Source organism: Podarcis muralis, chromosome 5 (genome assembly GCF_964188315.1).
Source record: "Podarcis muralis chromosome 5, rPodMur119.hap1.1, whole genome shotgun sequence".
NCBI classification, from domain to species: domain Eukaryota; kingdom Metazoa; phylum Chordata; class Lepidosauria; order Squamata; family Lacertidae; genus Podarcis; species Podarcis muralis.
In genome coordinates, this window is record NC_135659.1 from 100345093 (window position 1) to 100361854 (window position 16762).

The 16762-nt window shown below is 48.3% G+C and overlaps 1 protein-coding gene and 1 non-coding gene across 3 annotated transcripts in view; both read right to left on the minus strand.

The window, feature by feature from the left end:
- The window catches only part of CTNNBL1 (catenin beta like 1), an 86430-nt gene that overhangs the window by 54623 nt on the left and 15045 nt on the right, over positions 1–16762 (minus strand). Inside the window, exons 2-5 of one of the 2 annotated variants that reach the window (XM_077929481.1) lie at positions 11156–11341; positions 10382–10485; positions 5644–5785; positions 843–938 (exon numbers count right to left, since the gene is read on the minus strand). In XM_077929481.1, the coding sequence (XP_077785607.1) occupies positions 843–938; positions 5644–5785; positions 10382–10485; positions 11156–11341 (528 nt within the window). Of the gene's footprint in view, positions 1–842; positions 939–5643; positions 5786–10381; positions 10489–11155; positions 11342–16762 lie in introns of both variants that reach the window. The other variant, XM_077929480.1, reaches the window with a different exon arrangement.
- Positions 12626–12698, minus strand: TRNAI-GAU (transfer RNA isoleucine (anticodon GAU)). Its single transcript has one exon. It is a non-coding gene; the product is annotated as a tRNA-Ile (tRNA).

Genomic DNA, 16762 nt, shown 5'->3' on the forward strand with positions numbered 1-16762 from the left:
TGGCCAGCTAAAACTCAAGAATTCTCCCCAGGAAAAGCGAGCTTCTGATTAGGGCATGGATGCATTTCCCACAGTGAAGGAGGAGGAGCGCCCTTCAACTCTGTCAGCCGCTTTGCCTACCTTCGCTTGCTGCGAAACGAGAGGGGCTGTAAGAGAGAGGTGGAAGGGGAGCTCAGCAGGGAAGAAACGGAAGTTTAGGAGGAAGAAGGGAACGTCAGAAGCGCCTTCTGGATGAGGCCAATGGGCCACCTAGCCAGCCTGATGCCCCAAAGGGAAACCCACAAGCAGGAATTGAGCACAAGAGCAGCCCTCTCCCTTTCTGTGGTTTCCAGTAAGTGGTATTCAGAAGAATGGCCAAGGATATTCTCTCCTCTTGTTCTTATTCCCATTTAGTCCTTTCTGTCCCCAGATTTCCCGTGGAGAAACCATTTTTCAAAAGGGGAAGCGTATCCGTGGCTGCTAGACACAATGGTTGAGCTTCTCCACCTGTTGTTCGGAGCATATTCAGACGCTGTGCTCCCTTCCAGGTTGCTTGGGATCACGAGGGAGGAGAGGAGTGTTGCACTCAGGGCCCACCAGGTCCAGCTGTTGGCTGAGAGACCAGGATGCTGGACTAGGTGGGTTCTTGGCCTCACCCTGTGATGCTTTTTGCATGCTCTCACGAGAACAGCAAATGGCCCTGACCCTCTTCTTTCAAGCTGAGTGCTTGCCTTTGAAAGCACTGTTCATCTCTCAATAGTCGCAACCAAACAGATGGCTGTGTATGGCCGTGGGAAGAAAATCCCGGCTTGGTGTTACAAGGAAATGCAAGCCAGGTGGTCTGGCCAGAAGGGGCTACTCACCAGCGCATCTATGAGGACCTCAGCTCCTTCCTCACTTTCATGAAGGGTGTCGATGTCTGTAAGCTCCTGCAGAAGATCCACCACAGCTATAGACACATGTACAGAACGTTAAGGAACGCCAGGTTTTCCAAGTAGGCAAGGCTGCTTGCAGCAGCAATGAAGACACCCCTTTTCCGCTGTGCACACACAGACACTGCAACCACAACAACAGGATCCCTTGCAAAACGAGATTCCAGTACTTAAGTTAGTCAGTAACCAACATGGCAATTGCTTTATTTGGTGGTATATGTTTTGACATGCTTTTTCTTCATTGCCTGTGATTGCTTTTGTTATATTTTTGTAATTAGGCAAATCTCTTCATGTTGTAAGCTGCCTCAAACAGAGTTTCAATGATGGAAAAGCGGCATACAAATCAAAGGTTCTGGAGATAATGAAAGAAGTAATGTCAAGGGTGACACCCGGCTAGGAAGTGGTGCTGGGGAGCCTGGGAGTGCCAGGTGCTGCCTGCAGTAATTGCATCTGAAAGTGATCGTTAGCCAATTTAGATTAATCTTTTTTGTTGTGGCTTGGAGCAGTGGCTGAATATTTTGTTTGTGGCTAGAGTTTATCTGCAATCCCACCTGGCCCTCTAATTTCTTTGACTCCCCCTTTTCTCAGGAGACAGCCCAGAGTCTTTGCAAGGACCATGACATCTATGGCTCTACCCAACACCACTCGGCTGCTCCTGGGGCTACGACCTGCCCTAGACTTGATAGCCCCATTTATCTTCAACACCAGTCCAAGGAGCAGCAGGGGACTGAGGTACCAGGACCCATGTTTGAATTAGCTGACAGCAAGCTAGACCATTTGGGTATGGCTGCAGGGCATGTCACACAGGCAGAGGAGAATCATAGAATTTAGTATGGACAGCAGCCCTAATTTTATTGACAAGGAAGGGAGGTGATCTGACAGCCAAGGCATCCTGCAAAATTCAAGGCTTCTGGGGTCAACCCATTCCTGTTTCCCTGTTTTTCGCTATCTGACTTGGGAATAATTTCAAAGACTGCAAAAATCCAATCTGTGGATGTCATGCTGCCATTGCGAACCTGAAAGCAAACAGACTCCTAATGAGGCTGCCATGCTCAACTGGGCCAGGATGCTGCTGCTGCCCACAAAAACTTCTGGTTTCCAAACTTCTGGTTTCTTGTTCCCAAACCTCGGGGCTTATGTAACAGATAGATCCTTTAAACCGCAGTGCAGTTCCGTCAGAAACATTCCCGCTCGTTAGGCCTACTTGACTATTCTCCAATACGCGATGATCAATCCTGACCTATTCTCTGCACATCACAAAAAGCAACCCACATTTCGAGGTGTCCTACATAGAGGCCTCCTGAAGTAACTTCCTAGGGCAGCAGAGAAAGCTCACTGCCTTCATCTCATGCTCCTCCTTTCCCTCCCTCTGGAATGCATAGTTGGACTCCAAGGCCAGGCTCCCCAACATAGCGCAGCATCAGAATGGTTGCTTCTCCACAGAAGATTGAAGCTGCTTGCAGCAGAAAGAAAAGGCCCTGCTGAATGTCGAGCCCACAAAGCCTACTTCATAAATCTTGTAAACTTTCTCTGGCCCACCAGGAAAGAGGAGTTGTAGCTGTTATTCATTAGATATGTTGTTGTTGGCCCTCTACAATGGGGTCCCCCAGAGAGGACTACAACTATTTAAAAGTACAGTGTAAATCAGTTAAATCAATTAGGTGTCAGAAGCAAATCTGTGAGGAGAGGGCTCCACAGTTTAGAGGCTGCCACAGAGAACACCCTGGCTGTGCTTTCTGGGGCAGGGGGAGGTAGAAACTCCAAGACAAAAGGTGTGATAGAAATGCAATAAACAAATAAAATATATTATATGCTGGAGTGATGGCTCCGCCAGCAGCCTCCCAGCCCACTCAAAGGTCCCACTGGGATCACCAGGAGGGTTCTATCGATGAAATAAACAGCATACCAAACAGGCAAGTCATGGGCTCATGTGTATCCTGAAACTTGCTCCATCATGTAACGAACTCTCTTCCACTCTTCCCTCACTTTTGTTAAGACAAGCATCTGAAAACTGGCTTTCTAGTGAATGGGGGCAAGTACAATGGGAGAAGGGATATTTAGCTTGCAGTCTTTATCTGGGTGGATCAGAGAGTGCGGCTTAGTGTCAAGATTTATCAGGGTGGGGGCTTAACTTATCATTGTAAACTGCGGCCCTTGAGGGATGCAGCAGGATAAATATCTTTGTGCACAGCTCTGCAGGTAGGGAATCAAGAAGATGCTGAAGTCCCTGTGCCATTAATTCATCTTGGAAAGGCCAAAGGGGGAGAAAAGGAGGGGATAAGGAAAGCAGGATTTGTCTCTGTCAGCCATGCCCTCAAGCCTCAGCTTGGCTACACACACACACACACACACAGAGAGAGAGAGAGAGAGAGAGCGCGCTCTCTTCTGCGTTCCAGTTGCCATCGCTGCAAAATAAAATTTCAAGCTCACACAAGGCCTGTTTCAAGTCTGCAATCCCTCTCCATTAAGAGGCAGCTTTTTTCAGAATCAACTTGCTGCAGATGTTGCCAGCTGGGCTGAAGAGGTCTGGAGAAGGAAGCAGCTTCTCTTCCCAGGAGGCTTTCAGCCTTTGCTAATTTAAGCCACCACCTGAGCATTACCGCTTCCTCACATCCTTGGCTCTGGTTCAGCAGAGGAGCTGCCTTGTCCACAAATTAATTTTATCGCTGGGGATTTTATCCACCTCGCCTCTCCGTCCTCCTCCTGCCAAAGCACCAACCTTAAATCAAGTGTGAAGAGCCAGCTCAGTTTAGCACTCCTTTCGGGGGGGCGAGCCTTCAAAACATCTCTCTGGTCTCCCTTTCCACAAAGCCGCATTTGCCCAGGTACTTCACTTCAAATGATCCTTGCATTCTCACTTCTGCTAAAACGCAGCGTTTCAAGTCTACTGCTTTGCCTTCCAACATTTCAGAGGAGTTCCAGCAGCTCTTGGCAACCGCGCCCTCCCCAGGGGGCCTGCAGGTCACCAGCCGAGCCTCTGCCCCCAATCTAAATGACAGATACAGGATGACCCCGCTTTGCTCAATGCAGGGCTGAGCGATGGATATTCTGACAAGTCGTCAGCAGTGGCCGTCACTCCCAGGCATTAGCTTCTCAGGGCTGGAGAGACACAACACTCTGCATTCCTTCCTCTTAAAGGTCACCGCAAGCAAGACCACCAAGTCCCAGCCAAACCCCCCACTGTTTGTGTTTTCCCCCGAGAATGACAAATCCATGCTGACCTTTGGGTACAAAATGCCACGCTCAAGCTGCCTGCAAACCTCGCCTCCGGCCAAAGCTTTGCACTGCCACGAACTAAGGTGACAGAGATGGCGAGGCACAGCGGGCGCTTCCTGCTTTGCTGCACTCACTGGGCTTTAATACTCGTTCATTGTTCTGGTAACCTGCTCTTCCTGCAACTGGAGCACAGGGGGGCTAACGTAAATTGAATCAAGTGAAGCAGCAGAACAGTAAGACACAATTAAAACCACAAACCCACAAGTCTTAACAGAGTGCAACTGACACAATCATCTCCAGCACCACTGAAAAAGCATTTTTCTCCAAACCGTATATCTGGACAAATACAGATGTATTTAGCCTTTATCTACAGGTTTCTCCTGCAGGGTTATTTGATGTTATTGTTAAGCAACTGGGGGAGGGGGAGAGTTCTGTGAGCACAGGCACCACCACCAAGAATGCCCTGTCTCCTGTGACTGGCCTACTCTACACTCCAGCCAGCGGGACCAAAGACAATTGACTTCGCAATTTTTCCACTCCGACCAGGGAGATGATGAGCAGTGGGGTTTGATCTGCAGAACGTTGTTCTCTGCAGAGGCGAGCAAGCAGCAAAAAGCCTAATACAGAATCCCACTAAACCCAGGAGCAAAGAGTTTGTCTTGCTCTGAATGCCAGGTGAGAAACAGTCACAGGTTGGAGAGCTGCAGCTCACGGAAAATGCTTTCCACAAAAGCCATGTACATTTTCATGGAGGACTTTTCACCTTTTGGACACACACTGCCCTACTTGTGATTAAACATTCCCACTGCAAAAGGGTCATCCTTAAATGACTCAGGACTTTGGAAAATCCTTATAAACAAGTTGTGTGTGTGTGTGTGTGTGTGTGTGTGTGTGTGTGTGTGTGTGTTTAGCCTGCCTGCTCATTTGCAGTCCTTTTGCCATGGCACTTCTGTGCCTAGCAGACCAAGCTCTAAGACAGGTATAGTTTCATTTGGTGTGGGATGTGGGGGGGGAAAGGGGATAATACTTCTGGGGAGGGACATGCCGTGCTCCTTCTGGGGTCCTGGTCCACCTTTGGTCCCCATCCTGCACACAACTCTCACCTGTGGCTCCCAGCAGCTGTCAGCATGTGTCTTCACCTTCTGAGAAACACTGTGCTCTCTGCAGCCTTGAATTACTATTCCCAGTCTCACCTGCTCCCAAGACGTGGTCTACTTTTTCTTCTGCTGCTTTTCCCAGACTGGGTTCCTCCCCTGCCAAGACTGACCTCTGCAACATCAATCCTATCAGCACAGCTCACGCCCCCTCTAGCCCAAGGTCCCCCCGCTGGCTTTGAGGCCGAGTGACAATGCCACAGCATGCTGCTCTGAGCATGCATGCCTGGCTTCAGACTCTCACGAGAATCCCAATTGCGCTGTGAGTGGTAATACGCAGAGAAGGGCAGCAGCAGGAAACCAGAACTGCGGGGGGGGGGGGCACTGACAGCAGAGCCTGGCTCCTCCACCCCAGAAAGGATATCGGTGTTGTCGTGGCCAAGCAGCCCGAGGAGGGAGTGCACAGCGTTGAGCTCCACCAGCAGGTGGTACAGGTCCGGCATGGTCGCGATGACGTGCATCTCCTGGATGATGTCGTTGAGATCCAGCTCGGACTCCATGAACCTGCAGGAGGAAGCAGGGCAAAGTTCAGCAGGGCCAGCAAAGGTCCATGGCCCACTGGCCAGCTAAGTGCCCCCTGGGGCAGATATGGCTGCTGCCATCTCACTGGCCATAGGAAACCCCGAAGCAAAGAAGGAAGCAGGAAGGGGCTGAGGGAAGGCCAGCCTGTTGTGCATATAGCACCATGTTCTCACAGGGGATGAGAGCTTCCTTCGATGCACCTCTTCCCCTAAGGCTTTATCCATGCTTAATAAATAGGCAGCATTCTGCAGCCCTGGACTAGCCAACGTGGTGCGAATTCCCTTTGGGGGCTCATGTACAGAGATGCACACCAAGTTCTCAACTGCTCAGACTTTCTTCAGGAATGCATTACGGGGCAGAATCCAAAGAGAGCTCTCCATGGCTAGTCTCCATTAGAATGCAAACTATAGAGGCAAGATGTGTGTCCCCTTGGCTGTTTCATCTTCTTCTCAAACACCTTCTGCCAGGCCCATCGCTTGTCCAACCACAATCCTTAGAAACACTTACTCAACCCTTTTTCCCCTTACTGTACATATCAGAACCCTTATTTGGAATTGTTTTTTCACTCTAGCATTTAGCTGTTGGGTTACTCCTTAACTGGCTCTTACTGGTTTTGTGGTCAGACCATACTCTTGCACATTAGAACTGGGCCTCACTGATAATGGGTTTTGCTGGTGCTTTTCTCTTCCATGTTCCATCCATGTTCCATCTTTCCCCTTCCGAGGCTTCTTTGCTTTCTTTCACCCATTTTCCTGACCCTTGCCTTCCCTCATTTCTCTAGACCTAACCCTGCTCAGACTTACATTCTAGACTGTAAGCAGTGACAAGTGGAGCCAGATGTATGTCAGGTGCCCACACTGCCACCATCTCGCCTGCAGGACTTCCCTTCCTATCAAGGCCAAAGACACTCCCCAAATCCCAAACCCAGCAGATCCCAGAGAGCCAGTGTGGTGTAGTGGTTAAGAGCGGTAGTCTCGTAATCTGGTGAACCAGGTTCGCGTCTCCGCTCCTCCACATGCAGCTGCTGGGTGACCTTGGGCCAGTCACACTTCTTTGAAGTCTCTCAGCCCCACTCACCTCACAGAGTGTTTGTTGTGGGGGAGGAAGGGAAAGGAGATTGTTGGCCGCTTTGAGACTCCTGAAGGGGAGTGAAAGGCGGGATATCAAATCCAAACTCTTCTTCTTCTCTTCTTCATCCTGTTTATGCAGACCCTGGAAACCTCCCCCCACTCCACCCCCATCCACCCACACAGCCACCAGACTACCTTGCGGGCTCTTCTGTGTTCCAGCAATCCCCAAAAATTAATTTCTAACTCTGTCATTTAGAAGAGAAAGCATGCAAGAAGGATCCAGGCATTTTGTGAAATTGAAAGCTACAGGACTGTGGCGAAAACCTGATCAGCCAAAACTGCGCACATCAGCATAACTGCCCATATCAGGGCACCAAGTGCCAAGGCGCTGAATAGAGAACACTGCTGCTGCTGCTGCTGCTGCTGCTGCTGCTGACGACGACTGATCAGTAAGTTACATGCAGTGCATGTTCTATTAACTTCAATTGGAAAGTAAAGGAGACAGGGCGCAGAACTTCTCAAAGGCCATTTCAATATTGCAAAAAGCAAAGCAGAGTTTGGAGGAAGATTTTGCTGGGTTTTCATTTTGCCAGGACCCAGAAAAAACGTTATGTTGTTCTTTCACAAGACTGCATACTTAGAGCTGTAAAAACACCCACCGAAAATGATGGCACATATTCAGCTCATCCTGGGCATTCCTAAGAGAGTGGCTTCAGATGTAAATTAATCATACAAATTCCAAATGCATCCAGTTTATACCATGGGGTTGCGAACTGGAAATCCGAACAGCTCAGCCCAGCTCTTTTGTGTGGATGCCGGCAGGTCCAACGCTTTGGGCTATTATGATATTGATCCACAGGAGATGTTTGTGCACAAACAAAAGGAAGGACCCTCCTCTCACTGCATGTTTTCAGAACTGCCTTCTACCACAAACAGGACTGCGAAGTCCAAGCCTGCTATTTTGGGGACACTGACTGACTTGGAGAGCGTCCAGTTAAAATGTGATTATTTTTCCATGCAGTATTTTAACAACATTTTTTTAAAAAAACACCATCCATCTTCCCCGTGTGCTTTGGTGCCATTATACTTGCCAAACAAAAAGTCCTGTTTGAAATTCAGAAAGTAAGGCTTGCAAACACACCGCTGGCAGAGACTAAATTTGAACCAGATACAATATTGTGATTCTGCCCACGGAGCAAAGGGGGGTTTCGTTTTGTTTTTCCACACTGCCTTTAACTCGCCCACTGGGACCCTATCAATTCCGTCCAAGGCGTTCTGCTAAGCAGCTTTTTCTCCACACTTGAAGGAAACTCTGCCCTCCAGAAAGGCTCAGGGTGCCCTGGGGGATCCGGCATGGATCGACTGCTTGCAATTCACCAGCTGGGAGGAACAGCCGAAGCAGGGAGCTGCAGCTCAGCCTCAGCACACCCGCCTGATGCTCTCAGGGGACACAAACACGGCCTGATGGGCCGCGAGAGATCTGGATTTTCACTGGGCTCTTGAACTGAGAAAGAGCAAGTGCCAGCAGAGGCTAAGCAGGGTAGCAGACGGCAGGGCTGATGAACGGTGACAGCAGCTGCGGGAAGGAAGAGCTATCAATGCAAGAGCCCCAAAGAAGGGGAAACGGTTCCTGGTCCGTAAGAAACTGCCACTCAAAAAGGTCTGCAGCAGAGTGGCAAAACCCATTAGAATCATAGAATCATAGAGTTGGAATAGACCACAAGGGCCATCGAGTCCAACCCCCAGGTGAGGTCTGACCAGAGCAGAATACAGTGGCACTATTACTTCCCTTGATCTAGATGCTATACTCCTATTGATGCAGCCCAGAATTGCATTGGCTTTTTTAGCTGCCGCGTCACACTGTTGGCTCATGTCAAGTTTGTGGTCAACCAAGACTCCTAGATCCTTTTCACATGTACTGCTCTCAAGCCAGGTGTCACCCATCTTGTATTTGTGCCTCTCATTTTTTTTGCCCAAGTGCAATACTTTACATTTCTCCCTGTTAAAGTTCATCTTGTTTGTTTTGGCCCAGTTCTCTAATCTGTCAAGGTCGTTTTGAAGTGTGATTCCTGCCACTGAATGGAGAGCTCCTCCTCCCTTCCTCCCTGAGTGCAGCGTCCAATGGCTTTCATGAACCAACAGTCAGCTGCAGCTGGAAGTGCCATTCCGGCAACCTGGCAAGTCCTGAGTACATTCTAAAAAAATGATGGGAACCTGGTACAGGTGAGCAGGCAGGCCAGCACCTGGCAGGCAACAAAAGTCACCCCAGGCTGAGCTTACGAGGAGTGTAGCAGGCTTGTCAGAGGCTAGAGTGGAGATGCGGGATGCAAAAAGACATGGACCCTGGAGCCCAGGAGATGTTGGGGCGTCTAAGGGGCAAGAGACTGGGCTGCAAATCAGGAAATCCCAGATTCAAATCTCACCTCTGCTATGTCACTAGGTAGGTGGCCTTGGGGAAACAGCTCTTGCAGCCTCAGTTTCCCCATCTGTAATATGGGGGTGATAATAACTGACTTGCCATTTAAGGTTGTTTTAGGATTACAAGAAGATATTGAGTAGGCAGAGATCTTTGAAAGCTCAGAAACACTACATGAATTCTTTAAAGGGGAAATAAAAGAATAATTGACTGAGAGGAGGTGGACAGAGAGAAAACTGAGCTGTAAGCAAGCATGAGCTCAAAAGCGTTCAAGGAGGAAGAAGGAGCAAGCTGGTTTTCGGTACCCAATCCACTGGATTCAAATTACATACAGGAAAGGAGATTCTGACTAAACCTTAGGAAGAAATTCCTGATGGTAAGAGCTGTTCCAACAGTGGAACGGACTCCCTGGGAAGGTGGTGGGCTCTCCTTCCTTGGAGGTTTTTAAGCAGAGGTTGTATAGCCATCTGTCTAACTACCAATACTTCAAAATGAAGCCATAGTGTTTTGCCCCAATGCTCAGCCGGTTTCTGTACTAGCTCATGCCACTTTCTGCCTTATATAGCTTTCTTAACTGCTACTTGAGCTTCAGTGAAGCCCCTCCTGCTACTTTCAAATGCTGTTTCTGAGCTATATCTGGCATGATGAGAATGTAAAGCAAAGCACATCCCTCTGGTCAGGTCTGTTTTCTTGACACCAAGCGACAGCAGGGCAGAGCCTCGCTGTACAGATTTGCACTGAATAACAGCTTGCCAGATCATGTGCAAGAACAGAAGCTGACCTATCGAATTCACAAGCCACTGGATCCGCGAGAAATTGCTGAGAGCTTTGTTTCTGAACCAAGGAGCCGCCTGACTTTGAAGGCTTATTTCCAAACTATAAAGAGGTCTCAGTTAAAAGCCTGTGAGTGCCCAGCTCTCATTCTGCAAAATAGGTTTCTCTGCATTAAAAAGCAACAAAGATTTATCCACCAGCTGAAGTCTCTCTTGGCCAGACCTTTTGTTAACAGGGAACTCGAGTTAGTAACCTGAGTATGTTGGACGAAGCAAAAAAAAGAAAAGGGGAAAAAAGCCAAATCATTACAAGACTTACTTCTCTGGGTTATCAGGGAACTTGATCCGAAGTTCCTGGTTCTTGTAAGACCTCTTCTCAAAAGTGAGGATCATCTTCTTCACGGAGCTTTCGTCCAGAGGTTCCTCCTGGCCAAACACACAAATTAACTCATCGTACGAGACTGCATGATTTCCTCAGCTCTCACAATCCAACAGCTGTGAATTGGTTCTAAGTTGTGCAGTCTCCCCACCTCCCTTTACAACCCTTACACAGAAGCAAGCTTGCTAAATGTCTCTCCTCAACCCCCAAGCCTCATTCTGTCCCCTGCCAAACCTTCAACAGAAAGGGCAGGCCTCCATGAGTGTTTGGATCACCCAAGCCTATTAACTGCTACACAAATAGAGTGGGATCAGCTCCCAAGCCCCATGGAATATCTTGCTCCTGCTGCGGGGGTGGTGGGGGGGAGAAGAGGAGAGGAAGAAGTACACTTGTGGGTCCAGAAGGAAGGGGTGCAACTCAAATCTTATCTCCTCCACATATGCACAAAACGCTGTTCAACCAAAGAGGAAATTCAACATCTGCGGAAAAAGTGGGTATTTACTAAGCTGAAAACTGAAGGGCACAAATTCCTGCATTGGGGTTCCTTGCAACTCTACAGTTCTCTGATTCTACAAAATGATCCCGTCCAGCTTTCATGGAAATTCATCCCATGCTGCTGCAGACCACAAACCATTGTACACTGAATTCACATGCCTTTGCTTTCCAGAGAAAGAGGGGCAGAGGGGCAGCACAGCCTCCTCATGAGAAAAATACCTCTTCCTCTTCCTCCTCGCCCTTCTCAATGATATGAAGGACCTTCTTCCTCTCGTCCTCCGTCTCCTCCGTCACAGGTGCCTCCTCTTCCCGGTGACGGCCACGCTCCCGTGCACCGCCCTGCTTGTGCCGCACTTTGAGATCATCTTCCTCATCTTCACGAGGCCGTTTTGTCCCTCTGTTCGGCTGCGGACAGGGGGAAAAAATAATAATCTAAGAGAACCCACTTCCATCCCTTTCCCTCACACAGGCAAAAATAATAAAAACAAATGGTTATTTCTTTTAAGGGTTGCTCGTGACACATTGGCACGCTTTATAAAGTCCAGATACATACAAGAGATCCTCCCTCTAGTAAGCAGGCACCCAGATTTCTTAATGTTTACTTCACGTTTAAATGTATTTATATATTGCTGCAATGTCATTACAATCAAATGTATGGGAACATTTGTAGCAGTCATTTAAAAAGTAACCGACAAAAGCACCAGCTGCAGCTCCAATGCTACCATACAGGTAGAGGTGGGAATTGCTGGGATGGGGAATCAAGTGGAACTGAGACACAAAGCTCTCCCCCCACTTGTTCAGAATCTTCCATCGGGATGTAGGGCAAGTCGAGTTGCCTGGGCAATCCAGCTACAAAGGATGAAGCTGCTGAACAGGCCAGAGACCATCTTTGCTGTGCGTCTCACAGGACCTCCTGGCTCACGGTGCCCAGAGACTCTTGGGGTGGGGTTTCATTCAGGGGTTTTTGGCTGGAGTCAAGAATTAATTTTGGAGGTGCTCACCTTTTGCTGCTATTGGTACTGATTTCTTGCATCTCTATTGTTAGGCCTTAACATGACATATGGAGAATGTGACTTTTTACTGAGCGCTTATTGAGACATTTTATTTACTGCTTATGATTACTTTCGTTAAATTTTTGTAATTATGTATTTTTTCACATCGAGTGTGGTTTAACTATGGAAAGGCAGTTACAGGTAGGTAGCCCTGTTGGTCTGCCGTAGTCTAAACAAAATTTAAAAATTCCTTCCAGTAGCACCTTGGAGAGCAACTAAGTTTGTTATTGGTATGAGCTTTCGCGTGCATGCACACGAATGTTAATACCAATAGCAAACTTAGTTGGTCTCTAAAGTGCTACTGGAAGGAATTTTTTAATTTTGTATGGAAAGGCAGTGCACAAACAAACAAGGATGATGATGATGATGATGAAATGCTGATCCCACTCTCTCCTCCACTCTCACATGAGCTGCCCTTGCACTAGACCATGGATCTGGCCCAATCACCTTCTAAATCCGGCCCATGGATGGTCCGGGAATCAGCGTGTTTTTACATGAGTAGAATGTGTGCTTTTATTTAAAATGCATCTCTGGGTTATTTGTGGGGCATAGGAATTCTGATAGAATCATAGAGCTGTAGAGTTGGAAGGGACCCTGGGGATCATCTAGTCCAACCCCCTGCAATGCAGGAATATGCAGCTGCCCCATGCAGGGATCGAACCTGCAACCTTGGCGTTATCAGCACCAGGCTCTAACCAACTGAGCTATGCAGGAAATAAATATATTTTCTTCCTTCAAAATATAGTCAAGGTCTGAGGAACAGCGGACCGGGCCCCGTGTTGAAAAAATTTGCTGACCCCTGCACCAGACCCTTTCAGTGGCAGGGATTGGCATGAAGCAGAGCTGATCAAGGCACATTACACTGCAGCTGAAGGGGGGGAAACACCCCACATTCAGTCCCAGAAACCACAGCTGTTTGGAAGTGCTGTGGAGAAGCACTGTTTGCAACCCAGCACTGCCTTCGTGATTAGAGACGCTATCGGCCCACAAGGAAAACAGACGCGGTTCAGCTTACGGTGCCCAAAAAGGAGGTGTGCCAAGACTGGAGGTGCACATTAGTCTAGCGTTACAAAGCAAACCTGGCATTTGCCTTGGAATGAGAAAAGAGGGGAAGGGTCCAGCTGGAGAGCAAAAGGTCTTTGTGGGCGGGAGGAGGGGCTTAGCAGCAAAAATAGGAAGGTGTAGGAAAGGTCAAGCAAGCACCTCCTGCTGCCAGTTAAATGCCCCTCTTTCCCTGCATGCACTTTACTTGGGCAAACAGAAGTCTGGAAATAAGCACTTAATGGAAGCAACATGTAATTCCGCCCTCACTCAGCTCCACTTAAGGGGCGAAAAAGCATTCTGGCAGGAAAGATGCCCCGCTAAGCTCCGTTTCCTTGAGAAGGAACCGCTCTCGCACCCAGCTTGAAATTGCAAGTTGAAAGTTCTGAAATGGCTACAAGCGTCTGCTTTCGACTCTGCCCATCAAGGCAGCGTGCAATCTAAGGCTGCCGGTTCTTGTTTTTCTCCCTCCATTTTTTTTTAATTAAAAAGCAATGAGACTGCAGCCGTAATGAGGGGCTAGGGGAGCACACCGTTTGGTTGGACGCAAAGTAATGTACCATAGAAGAGGGCTACATCACCAGAACAATTGCTAAATTAAAACTCCACTACAAAGCCAACTCCATTTCCTCCGAGCCTGCAATCGATGTCGTTATCGGCAGTTATGATCTGCTTCGACCTCAATTGGGGAAGGCGGGGGGAGAAATCTCCTCTAATATGCAGTAACGGAGTCATTAGGATAAATTATGAAAGTGCCTCGAGTGTAATTATTAATGCTGCCAACCCTCTGGCTCCCGAACGTCACTGGATCCCTAGACAAAAACTATGATGCGCAGATCCCAAGGCGCATGGGAGGAGTCTCTCTACGACAACCTTCCCCAACCTAGTGCCCTCCAGATGTTTTGACCTACAACTACCATCAGACTCAGCAACATACAGCCGTGCCGGTTGGGAGTGATGTGGGCGGCAGTGATGGAAGTTGCAATCTGAAACTTCTGGATGGGACCAGGTCAAGGAAGTATCAAATGATCACCAACAGGAAGCCAAACCATGTCAAAGTAAAACAGCCATCAATACTGCAACAGGGAGATGAGTGATCAGGTCACCAAAACTGTCTCAAAGAACAAACCTTCCATATTCAAGGGCAATACACCTCTGAATGCCAGGGAACGTTGGGGAGGAACAAGAGGGGAAAGATGCTATTTCTCTGTCTGGCCTCCCAAAAGCACCCAGCTGGTTGCTATGAGAGATCATTGGGGGGGGGGCAGACTTTGGGATCCTCCTTTTCATAGCCTCAAAAAGAGAAGGAAGAGCGCTTTCATCCTGACCATCAGGCTGAGGTTCTTCTGGAAACCCATTTCACAGATTGTTCCTCGCCCCCCGCAAGAAGTTCCATACATTTCTAATTAATAAAACTTTTAAAGCACCCCGCATGCTATTAGTGACGGGCAATTTTGTGAGGGCCTGGGACATCCACCCAATTTTTTAGTTGGGAGCGGATGTCCAGGAAAGGGTTGTGCTCTCCTAGCCACAGCATCCACACAGAACATATCCATACATATTGTGGCATTTCAATGGCTTTTTGAAAAAAAGCAAGCTTTTTGGAAGCCTCGCAAATGCTTCTCTGGCTGATCTGCTGCAGCTGCAACTTGGCGCAGGTGACCAGACAAGGGCCTGTTGACAGCAGCACTGGCTTCCCGAGTCAGTTCTTTCCGGAGAAGGCCTCCTTCCCTAGCTCCTTCCAGTAGAAGAGTGAATTGAGGAGCTAAGCTCTAGCGACTGGCAGGCCTTCATCAGCAACTTGGTGTGATTGGAAATGGAGAATAGGAAGCCGGGGGGGGGGGGGGGGGAGAGAGAAGGGGAGGGGGAGAAGAATCTGGAAATGAATTAATAAAGCCTGCTTAATAAAAGCAAAGTGCCTGCTTTGCATGGTGCAAAAGCAAAATAACCTTGTTACCGTGGAGCTCAGAAATCATTTGTTAAAAGAAATGTGAAATGAATCTTTGGAAGTGAAAGGGCTCCCTTTGTGCGTGGATCTCCGCCGGTTGAATATAGCTGGAAAGAGCCATCAAGAAGAACTACCTATTAGCTGTCAATTTAGAGAGACTTCAGGAAGCGAGCCTCAAATCTCCAGCGATATCTTTCCAACCTCTTAATCTTTTTTCTAACACCTGTGTTAAGCCAGCCTGCTTTCAATCCTGCTTTTCTCTAGTGCATCTCAAAAGCAATAAGCAGTGTCAGGCAGAGCAAGAGCTAAACACTCCCCCCCCCCCTTTCGTTTTAGGAAATTAAGCTGCCTTGCAGAGGAAAATTCATGGGCATTTCTAAAGGGTACATTTCATACTAGCTAACAAGTGAGCACAGAGAAAAGAAACTGCATGCATACAGCTCTGCGTGGAGAGACTAGGATTCTCACCGCCATAAACTCCAAAGGGATGAACCTGCCCATTCTCCATAATGAGGGCAGGCTGGCGCAAAAAGAGTGGGCCAAAAGCCTCAAGGTGCCCTGGGGCCTGCAATGGCTCCCCACTGCCCCATAAGCACAATTCAAGATAATACAGTGAGGGGGGGGGAGTATTTGATTCCCTGCTAAATTTGCTTGTTTGCCCTCTGACAAAGAAATGACCAGTCCATAATTTTAATGGTAGGTTTATTGTAGCTGCGAGAGACAGAATAACAACAGGAAAAACCCCGGAAACCCAGAAGACAAAAGTCAGAGATCGATGTGCATTATAATGAGTGAAATAAGTATTTGATCCCTTTGCAAAAGATGACTTAGTACTTGGTGGCAAAACCCTTGTCGGCGATTACAGAGGTCGGACGTTTCTTGTAGGTGGCCGCCAGGTTTGCACACATCTCAGGAGGTATTTTGTAATTGCCAACAAGGGTTTTATTGACTTTATTTTTTTTTATTATTGCTTTGCTGGTAGGCAGTGTAATATGAGTATAAATTGCATAATCCTGACCAAACCAGATGGATGCTGCCGGTTGCAAATTCTACTAATCTGGTAAAGAGACACAAACTATTTGGAAGGGCTCGAGGCTACTCCTGGATCCAGGATTAACCTTAGATGCTGAGATGGTATAAGCAGCTAGGAGCCCCTCCGCCAGGATGCTGGCCAGGGCATTTCGCAATGAGGGTTCTCCACTTTGGCATACTGCGTTTACCGCGTAACTGTTCCATTGTCTTCTGGCAAGCACAGCAACCCCAAACTTTCCGACAAACCTTGGAGCTACAGGAGAAGGTGAGACTGTCAGCTGAAAAAAGTGGTCCCTCCTTACACCATCTTCCCATTTGTTCCATTTTGGAAAGCAACGCAAGGAGGCATAACAAGGGAGCAAGTGCCGATGCAGAAGGAGCAAACTGCCCCCCCCAAGCCACGGAGATGCAGGAGCAGCCGCTTTTGGTACACCCAGCACTGCTTGGAAGTTCTGCTTTGGCCATCTGGGCCATAATGGAGGCAATAAGCAGACTGGCAGAGTTGGAGAGGAGCAGCACCAGAATTCCTACAGATCAGACGCTCCACATCAAAGCCTGTCAAGACCGCTTTTCCTGTTGCCTCCGGAGACATGAGAAAGCAGACAAGCATCCACTTTGCGGAATGTGAAACAGATTAAAGAACCAGGCGACTCTCAAGATTTCCCTGCGTGGCATTTTGCTGAAGGGGTGTGTGAGAGTATGTGTGCGCCATTCTTGTTTTATTTGCCAAGACAGCAAAAAGAGAGCTTTTGA